This window comes from Mytilus galloprovincialis, chromosome 5 (assembly GCF_965363235.1).
Source record: "Mytilus galloprovincialis chromosome 5, xbMytGall1.hap1.1, whole genome shotgun sequence".
Taxonomy (NCBI): Eukaryota; Metazoa; Mollusca; class Bivalvia; order Mytilida; family Mytilidae; genus Mytilus; species Mytilus galloprovincialis.
In genome coordinates, this window is record NC_134842.1 from 73,797,999 (window position 1) to 73,817,069 (window position 19,071).

Consider the following 19,071-nt stretch of genomic DNA (forward strand, 5'->3'; position numbering starts at 1 on the left):
GCGCAGAAATCTACTTCCGTTTCTGGTCTTGTTTACATGAGACTTTGAATAAAATGTATATATCAGTCTAAGAAAGGAACTAAGGTCGTGTTTACATTGACCAAAACTCAGTGTTGTGTTAATGTAACTCACACGTAAACAAAACACAATTACGTTCCCATTGATAAAACTCAATGTTTACAAGCAGTGTAAATCATGTTTTGTCTACATGCAGTCGATAGTCAATGTAGGCCTTGTGTAGGTTAAGTGTACACAAAACTAGACATGTAGAACCATATATATTTAAGGAAGAGACGATTTTTGAATAAAATTGATATTTATAACAATTATTAATAAAGTTCTTTACAGAAATATTTGTCTAAACTTGATATATTTATTTGTTATAAAAAAAACTTTAGGTAGCTTTTTTTACCCCTTATCAAGACTCAAAGTATCATCATTGCCGAACACATATAATTCATTTGAAAAGGTCTTCCCGAATCCACTGGACGTACACGGAAATATTTGCCACTGGTCTTTACTCAAACAACGATCCACTCATAAATGCATTACTTAAAATGTGTGAGGTAAATTGTTTTGTTTGTCTTGTATCTCGGATCCATAAAAATACTCTTTTTAAACGTTTTTATTCAGGGTTTTTTTCGATGCTAGCAATCAAATTTTTTTTTTTCAATTATATTTAAAAGCAATTATCTGTAATGACCAAAATTAGCTGGAAATGCATGGTTACGGATTTTTTAATTTCAACATTAATTTGAAGGACCTCATTTAACACTATAATAAATGGGGAAACTCTGGATTATATTTTTTTTCCATCTGTATGACCAGAATATTTTCTTTTTATCAAATTGGGGGTCAGAATATTTTTCAAGGAAAAATCCGTTCCCAACCATTTTTTTAAATCAAATGGTCGTTCCCTAACTGCTAGAAAAGTTGTCCGAAAAACTTGCATTCAGTTCTATGTAATGAACATTTAAATGACATAAAGTTTAAAAGTGTGAACATATCTTATGTACAGGTAATTTAACAAGGTGTATAGATGTGAACAAATTTAATGTAAAACCAGTGTACATAACATTAAACTAATTGTAAATATGTTTACTGTACATGGCATTTGGTGTGAACACGGCCTAATACTAATTCATTTAAAAAAATGTTTGTTATTAAAAAAACGTTACCTGATGACAGCGTTTCTTTGTTTACATTGAATATGACGTCATAACTTAAATAACGTCACAAATAAAATCCCTAACGACAAAATCAAGATCGGAAATGTTCGTTACGGTATTTCCGTTTCTCTTTTTAACATTGTTGATTTAAAAAAAAAATCATAGACTTTGTCCCCATTCACAGGTAATTCCTGCCTCATATTATGTAATAAAGATATGAAAAGAAAAGTAGGGGTTAGTGGGCCAATTTTTTTAATGGTAATACATGGATAAAACCAGAGGATTCCGAAAATCTGGCAAAAATTCAAAAAGTAGAGGAACAAACATCCTTAACAGATGTATTGATATTCATTTGCATAAGGTCGAATTCTTTCCAATGCAGGTCATTTGATTTAATTTGAGTTGGAGAAGTCTTATGCATTTACTGTTGTAATTATTCATTTGTTTAAAGATTGATTTTGAAAGCTTAGAACTAATTTTAGATAAAAAAAAATCTACATTGTAGCTAAGAAAATATTTTTAGATTCTCTACATGAACAGCACTGGGTTTCAAACAACAATCAATATTAAATGATGTTTAGAATTAAGTGTATATTATAACACTTAGAAATACAAAAATGTGATTAACAAATAAAATTAAAACATCTTTTAACATTAATTGACATTTGTGCAATTAACAATTTCTACCATTCCTTTCTTGTAGTATGTACCAGTCTGGTGGCCAATGGAGAAACACAAGACGAAGAATCAATGAGTGGAAGAAGGAGAATGGAAGTCTTGTTGAATCTGTGTACCATGAATCCTGGAGAAATGTTAAACATAAGGGCTCTTTGTGTAGGTTATCTGTCTGTCTATACTAAGGATATATTGAGTGTTTGATTGTATCTTGTATAAGGTCTACTGTAAAAATTGCTTACATATTGATGATTTAAACAGGTGACCATGAAGCATGAAAATTGTGTCAAGCAAAATCATAAAAAATAGAACTTTTTTTTGACTGTTGACATAAAGGATATGTTGGATAGAGATTATCTAGATATATTTTGAGATAACCCCTTAATTAAGCTCTGTTCATATTTTGAGATAACCTTCTACTAAAGCTCTGAATACATTTTGAGATAACCTACTAAAGCTCTGAATACATTTTGAGACAACCTCTTACTAAAGCTTTCTTTACATTTTGAGATAACCTCCTACTACATCTCAGTTCACATTTTGAGATAACCTCTTACTGAAGCTCAGTGATATTTTTTTAATTCAGGTTGAACATTGCACAATGCCTGGTTTAGCTGTGGCCTTAACATTGTTGACAAGTAAAGATTATCACGGTGTTGCCATGGATATCAAAGATAAAACAGCTGATGTTATTGCTTTTGTGTGTGGGTTGTTGCTAAGCAACAATTTGAATGTTCGAAGCTGGTTTTCACAATATGTAAAACTAGGTCAAAAAGTAAGTATAAAGTATAAGATGTATTTCAATGTTGTTACAATTTTTTTTATAGATTAAGCTCATGGCTTTTCTGTTTAACATTTTAAGTGTTTGAAACAGGGAATCAGGATGTTTAAACCTTTAGACATGTATGCTAACCAGGCTTATGTATAATAATAATTTTTTTATTTAAAGAGGTAAACACAGCGCTTTTTAACTAAGAATTGTGGAAATAAAGCCCTAATATAAATCCTGGAGTATTTGAGTGCTTACAGATTGTAATGCATTGAATAAAAAAATTGTAGTTTGTAATAGTTGATGTTATGGTATTTATTAATTGTACATACAAACTTATATGAAATTGTAAATTGATGAATATTTAAATTTCTGGTTCACTAATTCTCAAATGAAGTTAGTCACAAAAGTAAATGGAAGAAAGAAGAAACTACTGATTATTAATTTGTTTTTTTTCCTCAGAAGAGACAAGATCCCCAAGCTTCCACTCTGCAGGCACTAAGGCATCACCTGTTAGAACATTTGGTCTCCATACTACCAGCAGGACGAGAGCCTATCAGTGATATACTACAAGCCAGCTCCTTTATCAGACTATACTGTGTACTGAAAGGCATGGGTGGACTTAAGTATGTAAAGTAATCATGGTAAAAAAAAACAAAAAAGTTAAAGGTTAAAACCAATTCATACAAGGATCTTGATAGTAAAACAAATTATTCTTCTTACTTAGAATACTAAAAGATGCACATTGAAAACTTTGATTTAGCTAAGAATGGATACAATTTGTTCAAAGGGAAGTGACACCCTGTAGAACCCCTGAATCGGCCACCATGGGACAAATAATATAAATAAGATGTGGTTTGATTGCCAATAAAACAACTCTTCATAAGAGACAAAATGATACAGAAATTAACAGCTGTAGGTCACCTAAGGCCGTCAACAATGAGCAAAGCCCGTACAGCATAAACATGCTTGACAAAATCTGCTAAAACTTTTATCAATATTAATTTGGTTTGCTTTTCAGATGAAATATTCCAATTAGCTGTATGTATTTTATTCTTATTTTATACCAGATTTGATATAATGTAATTCCAACTAGCTATATTTTATTCTCTCTTTAATCTAAATTTTCTGATGAAATGTTGTTCAACTAGCTATATTTTATTCTCTATTTATTCCAGATTTTCTGATGAAGAAATGAGATTATTGTTGCGACTTGTAACATCACATCCACTGCAGAATAAAGCTGGATCAAGATTTGTCTCCCTTGGATTGTCTATGATTATGTTGTGTCCTTATCTTCTTACGTAAGTTCCAAGTTGAAAATCCAAGTTCAATAAAATCACTTCCGGTTCTGCTTGACTACCTACATGGAGCCAAATTTACGGTGTAGTTTAGGCAGCTTACACCAGTTCAAAATAGATTTTTTTTAACCTAAAGATTTCTGCATTTTAAAATCTTGAATTTCTTACTTTTAAAATAATGAAAGATAACTTCATGATGTACATTTTTAAACTTCTGTTTTCCTTTTAGTAAAGGATGAATGCTTGTAATATTGATAATGCAGGTTTTAATTTTCTGTTTATTCGTCTTTCACTTACAGCAGATTTCATTGAGTTTGAAGCCAAAGGTAATATCTTTGGTTAGCTTACTTGTTAGCTGAACTGTGAAGTCATTGTTAGGTCAGGTAAACTACTGAAGTAGCCTAGTCCAACAGACAGATAGATTGCATGTTTTGTTGGGCTAGTCTACTCTTAAAGAAAGGTAGTCCACCTGACCTAACAATGACTTCACAGTTCAGCTAACAATCAAGCTAACCAAAGATATTACCTTTTGCTTCACACGCAACATGCTCAATGAAATCAGCTGTAAAGCATAAATACTAGTTGTATAAAGATATTGTCTTCATGTTTATTTTGTGACTAAGTCCCCTTTGTGGAGCTTCATTTATTATTGATCCAGAATTTTTACTGGTTCCACTCAAATTTTGTCTAGTTTAAGAACCAGCTGTCCCCCTTTTTCAAAATCCTTGATCTGCATCTGCTCAATCTTCTAAATGTTATAAACCCTGAAAATTCATGATCCACAATTTAAAATTGGTGATGGCGGTTCATGGCCCCCATCACTATCCCCCATTTTTCTCTTTGTTGCTAGAAATACATTACCAGAAATGTTAAAAAGCAAAAAAAAAAAAAAGAACTTTATTATGCAAGATTGATTTTCTGGAATAATATCATGTTACGTCTACTTTAATAGGAATGGTGAACAAGAGAAGCATGTTATAGAATGGATAAGATGGCTGATGGACAGACAGGAGGAATTCGAACAGTGAGTTCACCTATAAGTCAAACATTGTGTAAACATAGACAAAATGTCACTTCATATTTATATTAATACACACTGCCTCATTAGATTAGTATAAACATGCTCGCCTTGAGTACTGGAGGTTATGAGTAACACAACCTGGTCAATTAATTTTCCCAAAAAGCTTAAATTTTATTGTATATTGGTGTTCATAAATCAATTTTTATTTCTCTAAAAATCAAAACATAAGATGTACAACTGAGAATGGAAATGGGGGTTGTGTCAGAGACAACAACCCAACCAAAGAGCAGAAGACAACTAAAGGCCACCAATGGGTCGTCAACACAGCGAGAAAATTACGCACCCAAAGTCGTGCTTCAGCTGGCCCTTAAACAAAAATGTGTACTAGTTCAGGGATAATGAATGTCATACAAAACTCCAAAATATATAATTGAACTAAAATGAAAAATCATATAAAACTAATAAATTATAACTTTATTGAAAAGCACTTTATGCCCATATGGGCCAATGGCTTAAAACATAATACATAATATACAGTTTACATATATAAAACCATGAAAATAAACAATGCAGACACTTTGAACTACAATCCTTGTCTTTCAATATATAATAATGACTTTGAAATCAGCATTAACAATCTCCATTCACAATCAATTTCCTGTTGAACCCTCCTCTGCTATTGTAAACTGGAAGCTGACTTCCTTCCATTTATCATGTTTCCTTTGTTTCTTTAGGTATTGACAAAAATTACATAATCGATAATTTTTTATTTCCTTATCCTCGTTCAGAGAATTTTAAAAAAATCATTGATCGTTGTTGTACTGTTAATCACTTTCTATTTCCTTAACAGACTGAGAACGTGACAACTACATACATGTATTCAGTTCATTTTGCATTGTAAATTAGTTCATTTCCTATCAGACTTGGTAAAAGATTGACGTGTGATGGTACTGCCTAGCCCCTTCCGTTTAGGACACTCCTAAACACTCTGGTTGTGGCGTCTGACTCGTTTGATCTTGATGAAGCTTTTATTCAAAAGCATGAGTCAAGGTCACTTTATGGAATATTTAAGAAATAATTCATTAGGGCTAATTGAATGTATTGAGACTTTACCACAGGTTGGCCCTTTATGAAAAATAGTTTACCTGAGCTCTTTATCGTGATTTTACCTCAGGTTGGCCCTTCATGACGATTATTTTGCCCTGAGCGATAGCAAGGGGAAAAATATAGGCATAAAGGGACAACCTGTGAAAAAATCATGATATATTCAATTAGCCCCCATGAATTATTTCGATTCTAATAAGACATATATAGCAATGGTTTGGATCAAAGTGCTCTAGTTGAAGGCAAATATTTGCCATTCCCATCAATAAACGCACTATTACATTGACGTAAAAGAACAGAGCAAACTGAATAAGTGACATGCTTAGATTATTAACAATAAAGTATTTAGATAGGTTTGGATAAATTAAAATGATAATTTTACTTATTTGTCTAATATGTATTAAAAAAATGGCTTATAACACATTTTAGCATCGTTTCTTTACGTTTCCATGTTGTGATGATTTTCGGTTTCACAAGCGTGTTTTTCTCGTAAAAATGCTTAAATTCGGATGTCATCGTTCTATGACGTTGGATAGATCATTCATAAAAAAGAAAATGATGTGGGAGTACGATCTGAACAGCTTAAACAGTATATTCATATTTTACAACGGGTGTGTACTCAAAGCATTTGAAGGACGTTAGAATTACTAGTATACCAAATTTCATATTGTTGTTTATATTAGTTGAAAATCTTTTATTAAATGATTTCAGTATAATTTAAAGTTTACTAATTGCATACAATGATTTAGTACATAGTAGATTTAATAATATTCAGGGCCTAATAAATTTAAGTGTTTAAGAAAATTAAAATGAAATGTACACACTTGTATGCAGAAATTTTCAAAACCACAGTAATCAAATATTTACTGAAATGCATAATCCTAATTCCACAAAAATTAGAAAATGGAAACAAATGATTATATCAAACAATTATAGAATCTGGATATAAATCAACATCTAATTAATTTAGAGTCTTATAATTCATCTAATATTAGTTTTCTTGACTCTATCCAGTGACGGATCCAGGGGGGTGTTGGCTATTTCTGGCGGTTGGAACACCCAAATTTTTTTGACGATCAATGCATTTGAATGAGGACATGTAGTTGGAACCCTCCCTTTGGACTGGGTTAGGAACCCCCTTTTTAAAAAGGCTGGATCCACCCCTGCTATCATGATTGGTATTTAATGTTTATTGCTACTTTCAGCACTGTTGTGCTATTTCATGGCGATCAGGTTTTATTGGTGAAAGAATCATATACAATGAAGCTTGAAATTGAGAACTTTTTTATTGACTCATCCCTACCACTTAATATTAATTAAATGTCCTCCCCATATCCTACTGATTGTTACTAAGTTAATTTATTTTGATCACATTGATTTATGGGGTATCCCTTTGTAAAACAAGGGTTTTTAATGTGTTTTGGTGAGGAACTCACATTTTTAGAGACAATTCCAGCATCAAGTTTACTATTTTTATTTCCATATTTTCAGAACTGTTGGTGATAGTTATGGAGAAATGTTATTTTTGATCGCTATTCATTTCCATAGCAACAATACAACTGCCATTGGAGAATTAGTCAGTTCCACATTGGGCATGAAGGTAAAAACAAATACTGTTAAAGTGTATATTGGTATCAAATTTGTTGTTTGGTGGAAGTGTTCTCTATATCTTGGTATAAACATTTTGTATTTGGTGAAAATGTCTTTAGTAAAATCCATACATTAACTTATATGGTACATGTATGACATACAATACAAAATTTGAATCTAGTCCCAAAAATAAACATGATAAAGCAGATGTCTGATCTATACCGTAATACACCAGGATTAAACAAAGACTAATATTATTAACTCATATATTTTAACAAATTTGATTTGTTCATGCTTGCTGTTCGGTGTAAGCCAAGGCTCTGTGTTGAAGACAGTACCTTGACCAGTAATGGTTTACTTTAATAAATTGTTACTTGGATGGAGAGTTGTCTCATTGGCACTCGTACCACCTCTTCTTATAATTATATAGTCACATGGTAGATTATATTTTCGAATTACAGCAGATATAAAAAAAAAAGTGATATTGGACAGTTATTTTTAGAATATCTTAAAACCTACTATAAATGAATTTCTTGATATTATTAAAAGTTTTTAAACATGTATATTTTTGTTTGATTATTGGAAGAAAGAAATCTTTAAATACGTAAGATTTACACAAAAAAACTCATAGAAAAATAATGAAATAACAACTAATATGTTGTTATTGTCAAAGTGACAATATGATATGTTTAAAATTTCAACAAAATTATAAGATTATAAAAAGAGAATATAATGATCTGTCGATTTTGATACAAATATGGTTAGAAATTAAAAATATATCAATTATAGCCTCAGTCTATTTATTTCTATCAGGTCTAGATATATCCTCGTATCGACCTCATACTGAGGCTATTATTGTATAATATTGGAAACAGCAACCTACAACCAGTGGAATATGAATTCCTGACTTTTAATACGTTTTTTGAAAGACCTTTGATCAAGAGGTTTAGGGAAATTTTAAAGCAACTGATGACTTTAATAGTTTATCCAAATATATCACATAATTAATCGTAGATTCATTATTATTCATTTGATACCAATTTTCGTTGCTTTTGTTGGTACAGGTGAACCACGAAATTAAATGTTAAACAAATAACAAATTTCCTATAGGATTTTATGAAGACTTTGGCAAAACCACGAAATTAAATATCCACGAACATGCAAGTTTTTCGTTATCCACAAAAATTGGTACCCACGAAAAATAAATGAATCCATAGTTATTGGCACTAAATGTTTTTTACTGGAAGATTGGTTACAAATGGCTATGATATAATTCTAATTATTGTACACAATGTATTTATATCTCACTGTATTATATTATGTTTTGTGAAAAAAAAGAAAAAGACTACAACTTATGGTGAAACTAGATGTTAGACAGTTTAAAGGGGTTTATAGGTGTAGGAAGATGTGGTATGAGTGCCAATGAGACAACTCTCCATCCATGTCACAATTTATTAAAGTAAACCATTATAGGTCACGGTATGAACTTCAACACAAAGCTTTGGCTCACACCAAACATCAAACTATAAAGGTCCCCAAAAAATACTACAGTAAAACCGTTCAAACAGGAAAACGATTAGTCTGATATATAATTGCTTTTTGGCCAGTTTTGTATAATCAAACTTGCCCTAAAAAATAAGTGTTTTATTCGAGAGTTAAGTGTTTCAAGTGTCTGATAATCAGCTCACTTATTCTGCACATGAAAATTTTGGAGATATTTACTAGTATTAATACAATATAGAAAGGGCTTAAGATTTGAATAACTTCAAGCTTTTTTGTTTTGTTAGATATAAATAGATGCTTAATTTCAAAATTTAATGAGAAAAGAAATGCTTTATATTTTTATAAACATTGATGAGCTTAAAATAATATATCAGTGTTCAGTATTTTTTTTATTTTAATGCTCTATTTCAAGGGAGATAACTTAGAATTTTTAAATTTTAACTTTATATTATTAAACCTTTCTTAATTTGTAACTGCTATACATTTTTTGAATAACAAGTTCTTTGAAGTTTCTCTAAGTTTTTTTAATTTGTTTAGGCAATATTTTTTTTTCATAGAATCAAGATATGATGTAATAGGATCATTGACTTAACTCATATTGTCTTTCCGTTAACATGAATTTTGAAGGTTTATATCTTACCCGTAGCACGTTTTCCATATAATCTCTGTGTTTTTATTTAAGAAATAATTGATGCAAAGCAAGGGATAGTGAGGGCTAAAATAACATGAATATAATGCCTACCCATGTTAAAACTACAATAAAGTATAGCTTGCATCAATTATTTCGATTCTGATTAGGACAATTAAGGTAATTTGTATTTCCAAGTATAAGTGCTAAAGCGTTTGTGTAGGCTCTTCCATGAACCTCACTTTATTGTTTGTAAAGAAGCAAACGGCTGGCACTGTGATTTTTCAGAGGGAGGAGTTTGAACAGCCAGCATGAACGGTTGTCGTATCTAGGTCAAATATGTCAATTTCGAAATTCAACACATTACAGTCATAATAAATGAATTAGTAACATCATGTGCACCATTTAAGAGTTTGAAAGTGTTTTAAAGTTAAGGAAATATAATAAGTGCATGAAAATTTGATATAACTCATTATTCTGCAGTAGACAGCTATAAGCATGTGCAAACAAATTTTATTGGAATTAGAGCATGGGTTTGTTCACCCAGTGAAAGAAGTATGTCATATTAGAATTAGAATGAATGTTGTTTATGTATATGTTGTTCTGGCATATCCTTCATCAGGGGTTGAAGTCATAAAACTTTGCTCAGTGCTCGGAGCACAAAATTCATGCTCGAAACATGAAATCCAGCATTTTGATTGGTTGATTATGGAGTATGAGTACTTAAAACTGACTCGAAAGTTTATGACTTCAAGGCCAGGTCCTTCTGAAAAAAATGAGTCTAGAATTATGTTCAAATGGAGATGACTTTATATTTGTTATATAGTTTACACGATGACAAGTTATAGATCAAGTTGTAATTTTGTTCCAATACAATGCTTTATGCAATATACTCACAGAATGCTTGTTATTTTGAAATTTGATTTTTCCATGAGAAAAGATTCATTTTTGACGCATAGATATTAAAAACATTTTTTATTTGATAATGTAAGTTTTTTAGCTTTATTGTTTTGACACATACAATAAATAATCAATAAAAAGAATACAACTTGTGCAGAAATTTAATGTTAGAAGTATTTGCATTTTGAGGGTTATATGGTCTTTTGGTAGTTTTGGAGGCCAGTTTTGTATAATCAAACTTGCCTTAAAAAATTTATTTCATCACATAGTGTACAAGTGTCTGATATTCAGCGCACTTTTTAAGAAGATGAAAAATTGGGAACTTATAAAATAGTATTAATACAATGTTGAAAGGGCTTTTAAAGATTTAAATAACTTCAAGTTTTTTGTTTTTCTTATATATAAAAAGATGCTTAATTTTAAAATTGAATGAGAAAAGAAATGCTTCATGTTTTTATAACCATTGATGAACTAAGAACATAATATAGTAGTGTACAGGAATATTTTTCTTTTAAATGCATCATTACAAGGGAGATAACTCCCAAACATTTTTCATTATGTTTTGACCCCATGTTTATTTGTAACTACAATGTACTACACATTTTTTAACTAAGGATTTCTGTTCTTTAATTAAAAAAAAATATTGGTTAGGCAATTTAAAAGAATCAAGATATGATTTAACGGGATCATTGACATGCTCAAATTGTCCTTCCTTTAACATGAATCATGCAAGGTTTATATCTTTTACTCGCAGCATGTTTTCACCGCTGTTTTCATTTAGAATTGATTGAAAATGTAGTTAATTATCTGACATATACTTCATCAAGTCCTTCTGAAACAAAATTAGCATAAATTTATGTTAAAAGGGAGATAACTAGTATATTGATTTCAACTTTTCTTGTTGAAAATTTAAATGTTATTTTTATTTTTGATATTATATACTTTATATTTTATACACTGCTATATTCACTCATTGATGTACTTTCATCTTAATAGCCTTTCCCTCAATGGGCCTATAATTAGTAAACTGGGGATTCCAAACCTTTTTACAGCATCAGCTCATTGCTGATTGGATTACATACTATGAATTCATTAATAATTGTTTGATACTAATATTCGTTGATTTTGTTGGTACATGAGAACTATGAATTCAAGTGTTCAAAGAATTACAAATTTTCTAAAGGAATGTATGCAGAATTTGCCAAAACCATGAAATTAAATAGCCATGAATATGCAAGTTTTCCTCAAACCACAAAAATTAGTACCCATGGAAAAAAAAAGAATCCACAGTTGCAATAAAGTGTATAATATCTTGACATACAAAAAAACATGTAGTTGTTTTCTTCTTAAAATTTGAATAAGAGAGTTGTCTCATTAGCAATCTAACCACATCTTCTTTTTATATTAACAATAAATAATGTATCAGGTTATGAAGATAATAACATAGATTAACAACGATAATGAGTTTATTAATTATAATTTATACTTACACTAAATTATGATTTTTTTCCTAAAACCTTAATTGATATATTTTCAATCATATTGAAATGGTTTCAGGCTCCAGTGAAAGGGAATGCTTTATCCAGGCTAAGACAGATATTTACTCAGGAAATATTCAAAGAACAGGTATGTCAAACAAGGCTGTAGGCTAGAGGGGTATTAAGGTAATAGGTTTACATAACTAGGACGTGTATTTGAATTTGGTATATCTTAAGAAAAGTGACACAACAAAAATACGTAACTTTGAGGAAAATTCACAATGGGAAATTTGTAGTCAAATGACAAAATCTAAAGCCCAAACACATCAAACGAATGGATAACAACTGTCATATTCCTGACTTGGTACAGGAATAAGATAGTTATATTAAGGCTGTTGTATTGAGATATGAACTATTTTAATACAAATTACACTTAAAGACATATGAATTGTTTCTCAACAAAATATGTTCATAATAGCTCAAACTATTTGTGTCTTGCTTGTTGCTTTAAATTCATATATATACCAGGATTCAAATTTTGTTTGCCAGACTCATGTTTTGTCTACAAAATATTCATCAGTAAATAGAATCAAATAAAAAAATGATGAAGAAGAGCGCTGAGGAAAGAAAACAGCCTAGGTTATCTATTCCTAGTGTAGAAATATCTAGAATGTAAGGAAAAATCTCTAACTTTTGTTAACAGTAATATACTTAATAAAGAACTTCTAAGGACTTTTTTCCTACTGTGAAAATTTAGATCACCTGAACAGGGCATCATGATCTCTTCATGTCACTCATCAGTGAATGTTAGCAAGTTAAGATCTGCTTTTATTTGTAGGTTGTAACTACACATGCAGTCAAGGTACCAGTCACACCTAATTTGAATGGTCACATGACCGGTTATCTACCAATCAACAGTGTGTATCAGCTTCTGAAAACAAGATCCTTTTCAAAGTACAAAGTTCCGATAAAAGTAAGTTATTATATCTGTCATGACATAAATGAAGATTTTTGTTTAAATTTCCTCGAAAAATCTTTTCAATTGCTTGTATATTGAAAAAAATGGATATCCCTACATGAAAGACGGTCACAGAAATAAACTGTACATCAACTACCGTAAATTAAGAAATTATTGCCAGGTCTATATTAAAGTGAATAATTGGACTAGGTGACTATCCAAATAATAAGAACTCACATTTTTGTATCTGATACATTTATATGTATGTAGATTTTCTTGAAATCACATTATTAGTAAAACACATTTTTGTCAATTCTATGATCAACAATCCCAATAATATCCCAAATTACAGTGATTTTAGGCAAATATGATAACCTTGCTGAAGGAATTTCAAACCAGAGGAAAGAAGGAGATATAAATAATTCACAGCGATATTATTAAACTTTTACAGGACTGGATCTACAGACAGATTTGTAGTAGTGGATGTCCTCTCCACAATTTATTACCCTCCCTTATTGAGGTATATGTGAACTCAATCATCATCAAAAGTACAAAGACTGACCATCTGAATGAACCACTGAGTAACCAGGAAGTCTTAGATGTGTATAAATCATCAGTGTTTGGTCAAAGTAGGGGAGATAACTCATTTAATCAGGAAGATAACTCTTTATCCAGTCAGAAGGGAGCTAACTCTGTATATAATTTGACACCACAGTTAATTGTGTTGTACTATCTACTGTTGTACGAGGATACAGTTCTTAACCATATGAAAATAATAGGTAATTATAAATTAATGGTCAAGTAAGGGAAAGAACTTTAAAAATCTTTTCAAATAACTCATGATTTTTATTATCTGTACAAAGATTAACTGGAAAAAATGTAATTGCTTGAATGGTTCCGCACCTTTTTAAGGTCTATGGCTTGAAAATAAGTTAATGAAAATGTTTCTTACAGTGAGGAATACTTTACTACACTCAGAAACATGGTTTATAATTTGAGAAGAATACAGATTTTTTACTTTTTTAGTCTGTAACCATGTCTCAGTTCATGTAGTCTTCGAATTGCCGGTACTTGTCTATATATACCCCTGTTGGAGTGAAGCATTTATCACAATCATTCTGTACAACTGTTTTCTGTTGTCAGATAGATAGTTTATTTTCTCATAAAACCATGCAAGTACAAAGGCTAAAGAGAAGTTAAAAACATTCATATGATATATTAGATGTGATAACATAAAATATATATATATATCTGTTTATTCGGTAAACATATATTTAGGTCACAATTTTCTTATGTCTTAACTCGTATTTGGTAATCAGCCTTACAGTGATGAGTTTTATTGTCTAGGTGCTTTGAGGATCTGTCAGAGACATATTTCTTGTTGCTTATACTTTGAATTACTAATGGAGGTATGCCAAACACTACATTCAACAACTTACTATAATCAGTTGTTATTTTTAAAACAGATTTATGAATACTTTCATTTGGTCTCTTGTGGAGAGTTGTCTCATTAGCAATCATACCACATCTTCTTTTTTTTTTAATTTTTAACTTTTTTTTATTAATATCTGAGTAGACTTTTATCTTCTATAAATGTCACTACATCATTTATCAGTTTCAGGAGACAGAAAAGTAAAGACCTACCCAGATGGTGTCCTCTCTAAGATTCCTATTAATTTCTTACTACAGCAAGCTCAGAAAAATCAACATCAGTATCCAGGACTATTTCCCTCATTGTTGAAGTAAGTGTATTGGACATCAGCATATAATGGAAATATGATTTTTATTTTCTCAATGTTTTCATTTTTATTTTTACAGCAGATGACCATGAGTGCATTCCACTGTTTTGTTGCCACAGACATTTCTACCACATGACTTTGTGTTTTTGACTGATACCTGAGTGCAAAATAATATTCCTTATCATCAACAGATATTCATGAAAAAAATCTTTTAAAACAGATAAATGATATGAAAAAGATGATTTGTGAGAAATATATATATATATATCAATAACAAATCAAGAATACCAAAAATTTGTTTTAATGCAGGCTGAAGAATATATCGACAATGTTTTGCAACTAACGCTGGAAAATATGAATGCGTACTCAAATCCAATCTATTAGAAAATTGACAATAGAATAGTTATTACAGTGAGGCTGAATTCCCTGTCATTTACTCATCATCCTCACACAAACTTGTCTAAGATTTTTTTTTATCTACATGTATGTATCATAACCTAACTTTCAGGTATAGAGATGTGATTTTTTTTTCTGAGACGAGTACAAGTGCTTGTGACCATTCACTATAACTTGCAGTCATCCAATGTTCAGTACTTCACCTACATACGGTGACCTATAGTTGTTAATGTCTGTGTTATTTTGGTCTTTTGTGGATAGTTGCCTCATTGGCAATCATACCACATCTTCTTTTTTATATTCAGTACTTTGATTGAGATAATTTGATGTTACAAAAATAAATATACACATATAAAATTTTGATAGCATTATTTGATTGTAGCTTTTACTGAATTTGAAATAATAAGAGTAGCATTTGTGTTGATCCATCAATGACAATAATAAATGCTGCCAATTATTTCTAAATTTACAGTAGTTTTAAGTCATGTTAAATTTATATGCACCATTTCCCAATCTAAAGACTATGGGTAATTTCATGGATCGTGCCAAGATAAACTCTTGAACATTTGTTGATTTCCCATAATAATTACATTGTTTTGACATTCACAATATTATAGTGTGTGCTTTTGAAAAATACAAATGGTGTATCCAAGCTTTCCTTACCAGAATTTGGCAGCAATCTGTTTTACTTTCTGTTTTGGTAATTATTTAATCAGCAAATGAAATTTCAGACAGAAAATTTTTGTCAGTGTGTATTATTTCTACAAAATCAAACGTTTCCTAAAGGTCTTTAAAACAGAAAGAAGAATAGAGAGTTTTCCATGAATGTAAAGCTTGAACTCAGTATCTGTATTTTAATGACTGGGGAAAATGTGATGCTTAATGATGAATTTGAGTTCAATTAAATAATGTAAGATGAATATGGGTTGTCCTTTTGTTAAGCACTCCCATTTGGTTTCCTGACAATAACTGAAGAGACTTTATCTAAGTTTCAAGTTGTGTCCAGCTGTATTATTGGACTTTTGTTCTAGGCCCAACTGGGTATGCAAACTTTTTCACTTGGAAATGTTCTCTATAGGTCTATTAATTATTTTGTAGATTACTGGTAACACATTATCCACATCTCTGTACAATAGAAGATTGGTTAGAGGAAAGTCTGACAATACAGTCAATATCACAAGAAATATCACCCCTCACTAAGACAACTATCACCCTGGAACAGTTTCAACAAGGTAATAACAATACAGTCAATATCACAAGAAATATCACCCCTCACTAAGACAACTATCACCCTGGAACAGTTTCAACAAGGTAATAACAATACAGTCAATATCACAGGAAATATCACCCCTCACTAAGACAACTATCACCCTGGAACAGTTTCAACAAGGTAATAACAATACAGTCAATATCACAAGAAATATCACCCCTCACTAAGACAACTATCACCCTGGAACAGTTTCAACAAGGTAACAATACAGTCAATATAACAAGAAATATCACCCCTCACTAAGACAACTATCACCCTGGAACAGTTTCAACAAGGTAACAATACAGTCAATATAACAAGAAATATCAACCCTCACTAAGACAACTATCACCCTGGAACAGTTTCAACAAGGTAACAATACAGTCAATATAACAAGAAATACCACCCCTCACTAAGACAACTATCACCCTGGAACAGTTTCAACAAGGTAACAATACAGTCAATATCACAGGAAATATCACCCCTCACTAAGACAACTATCACCCTGGAACAGTTTCAACAAGGTAACAATACAGTCAATATAACAAGAAATACCACCCCTCACTAAGACAACTATCACCCTGGAACAGTTTCAACAAGGTAACAATACAGTCAATATCACAGGAAATATCACCCCTCACTAAGACAACTATCACCCTGGAACAGTTTCAACAAGGTAACAATACAGTCAATATCACAAGAAATATCACCCCTCACTAAGACAACTATCACCCTGGAACAGTTTCAACAAGGTAACAATACAGTCAATATCACAGGAAATATCACCCCTCACTAAGACAACTATCACCCTGGAACAGTTTCAACAAGGTAACAATACAGTCAATATCACAGGAAATATCACCCCTCACTAAGACAACTATCACCCTGGAACAGTTTCAACAAGGTAACAATACAGTCAATATTAGAAGAAATATCACCCCTCACTAAGACAACTATCACCCTGGAACAGTTTCAACAAGGTAACAATACAGTCAATATAACAAGAAATATCACCCCTCACTAAAACAACTATCACCCTGGAACAGTTTCAACAAGGTAATAACAATACAGTCAATATCACAGGAAATATCACCCCTCACTAAGACAACTATCACCCTGGAACAGTTTCAACAAGGTAACAATACAGTCAATATCACAGGAAATATCACCCCTCACTAAGACAACTACCACCCTGGAACAGTTTCAACAAGGTAACAATACAGTCAATATCACAGGAAATATCACCCCTCACTAAGACAACTATCACCCTGGAACAGTTTCAACAAGGTAACAATACAGTCAATATCACAAGAAATATCACCCCTCACTAAGACAACTATCACCCTGGAACAGTTTCAACAAGGTAATAACAATACAGTCAATATCACAAGAAATATCACCCCTCACTAAGACAACTATCACCCTGGAACAGTTTCAACAAGGTAACAATACAGTCAATATAACAAGAAATATCACCCGTCACTAAGACAACTATCACCCTGGAACAGTTTCAACAAGGTAACAATACAGTCAATATAACAAGAAATATCACCCCTCACTAAGACAACTATCACCCTGGAACAGTTTCAACAAGGTAACAATACAGTCAATATAACAAGAAATATCACCCGTCACTAAGACAAATATCACCCTGGAACAGTTTCAACAAGGTAACAATACAGTCAATATAACAAGAAATATCACCCCTCACTAAGACAACTATCACCCTGGAACAGTTTCAACAAGGTAACAATACAGTCAATATCACAGGAAATATCACCCCTCACTAAGACAACTATCACCCTGGAACAGTTTCAACAAGGTAACAATACAGTCAATATCACAGGAAATATCACCCCTCACTAAGACAACTATCACCCTGGAACAGTTTCAACAAGGTAACAATACAGTCAATATCACAGGAAATATCACCCCTCACTAAGACAACTATCACCCTGGAACAGTTTCAACAAGGTAATAACAATACAGTCAATATCACAGGAAATATCACCCCTCACTAAGACAGCTATCACCCTGGAACAGTTTCAACAAGGTAACAATACAGTCAATATCTCAGGAAATATCACTCCTCACTAAAACAGCTATCACCCTGGAACAGTTTCAACAAGGTAATAATTCACATGAAATATCACAGGAAATATCACCCCTCACTAAAACAGCTATCACCCTGGAACAGTTTCAAGAAGGTAATAATTCACATGAAATATCACCCCTCACTAAGACAATTATAACCCTGGTACAGTTTCAACAAGGTAATAACAATACAGTCAATATCCCAGGAAATATCCCCCTTAACTAAGACAACTATCACCCTGGAATAGTTTTAACAAGGTAAAAACACTACAGCGGATATCACAGGAAATATCACCCTTCACTAAGACAGCTATCCCCCTGGTACATTTTCTAAAAAGGTAATAACAATACAGCCAATATCACAGGAAATATCAACCCTTTCTCAGACAACTATCACCCTGGAACAGTTTCAACAAGGTAATAACAATACAGTCAATATCACCCCTCACTGAGACAACTATCACCCTGGAACAGTTTCAACAAGGTAATAAAAATAC

At 31.6% G+C, this 19,071-nt stretch overlaps 1 protein-coding gene across 1 annotated transcript in view; it reads left to right on the forward strand.

The window, feature by feature from the left end:
- LOC143076386 (integrator complex subunit 2-like) overlaps nucleotides 1-19,071 on the forward strand; it is a 34,800-nt gene that overhangs the window by 6,853 nt on the left and 8,876 nt on the right. The window contains exons 5-15 of the mRNA XM_076252124.1: nucleotides 1,873-2,003; nucleotides 2,431-2,619; nucleotides 3,076-3,239; nucleotides 3,792-3,917; nucleotides 4,867-4,938; nucleotides 7,531-7,639; nucleotides 12,218-12,286; nucleotides 12,977-13,111; nucleotides 13,548-13,875; nucleotides 14,712-14,838; nucleotides 16,330-16,463. Of these exons, the coding sequence (XP_076108239.1) occupies nucleotides 1,873-2,003; nucleotides 2,431-2,619; nucleotides 3,076-3,239; nucleotides 3,792-3,917; nucleotides 4,867-4,938; nucleotides 7,531-7,639; nucleotides 12,218-12,286; nucleotides 12,977-13,111; nucleotides 13,548-13,875; nucleotides 14,712-14,838; nucleotides 16,330-16,463 (1,584 nt within the window). The remainder of the gene's footprint in view (nucleotides 1-1,872; nucleotides 2,004-2,430; nucleotides 2,620-3,075; nucleotides 3,240-3,791; nucleotides 3,918-4,866; nucleotides 4,939-7,530; nucleotides 7,640-12,217; nucleotides 12,287-12,976; nucleotides 13,112-13,547; nucleotides 13,876-14,711; nucleotides 14,839-16,329; nucleotides 16,464-19,071) is intronic.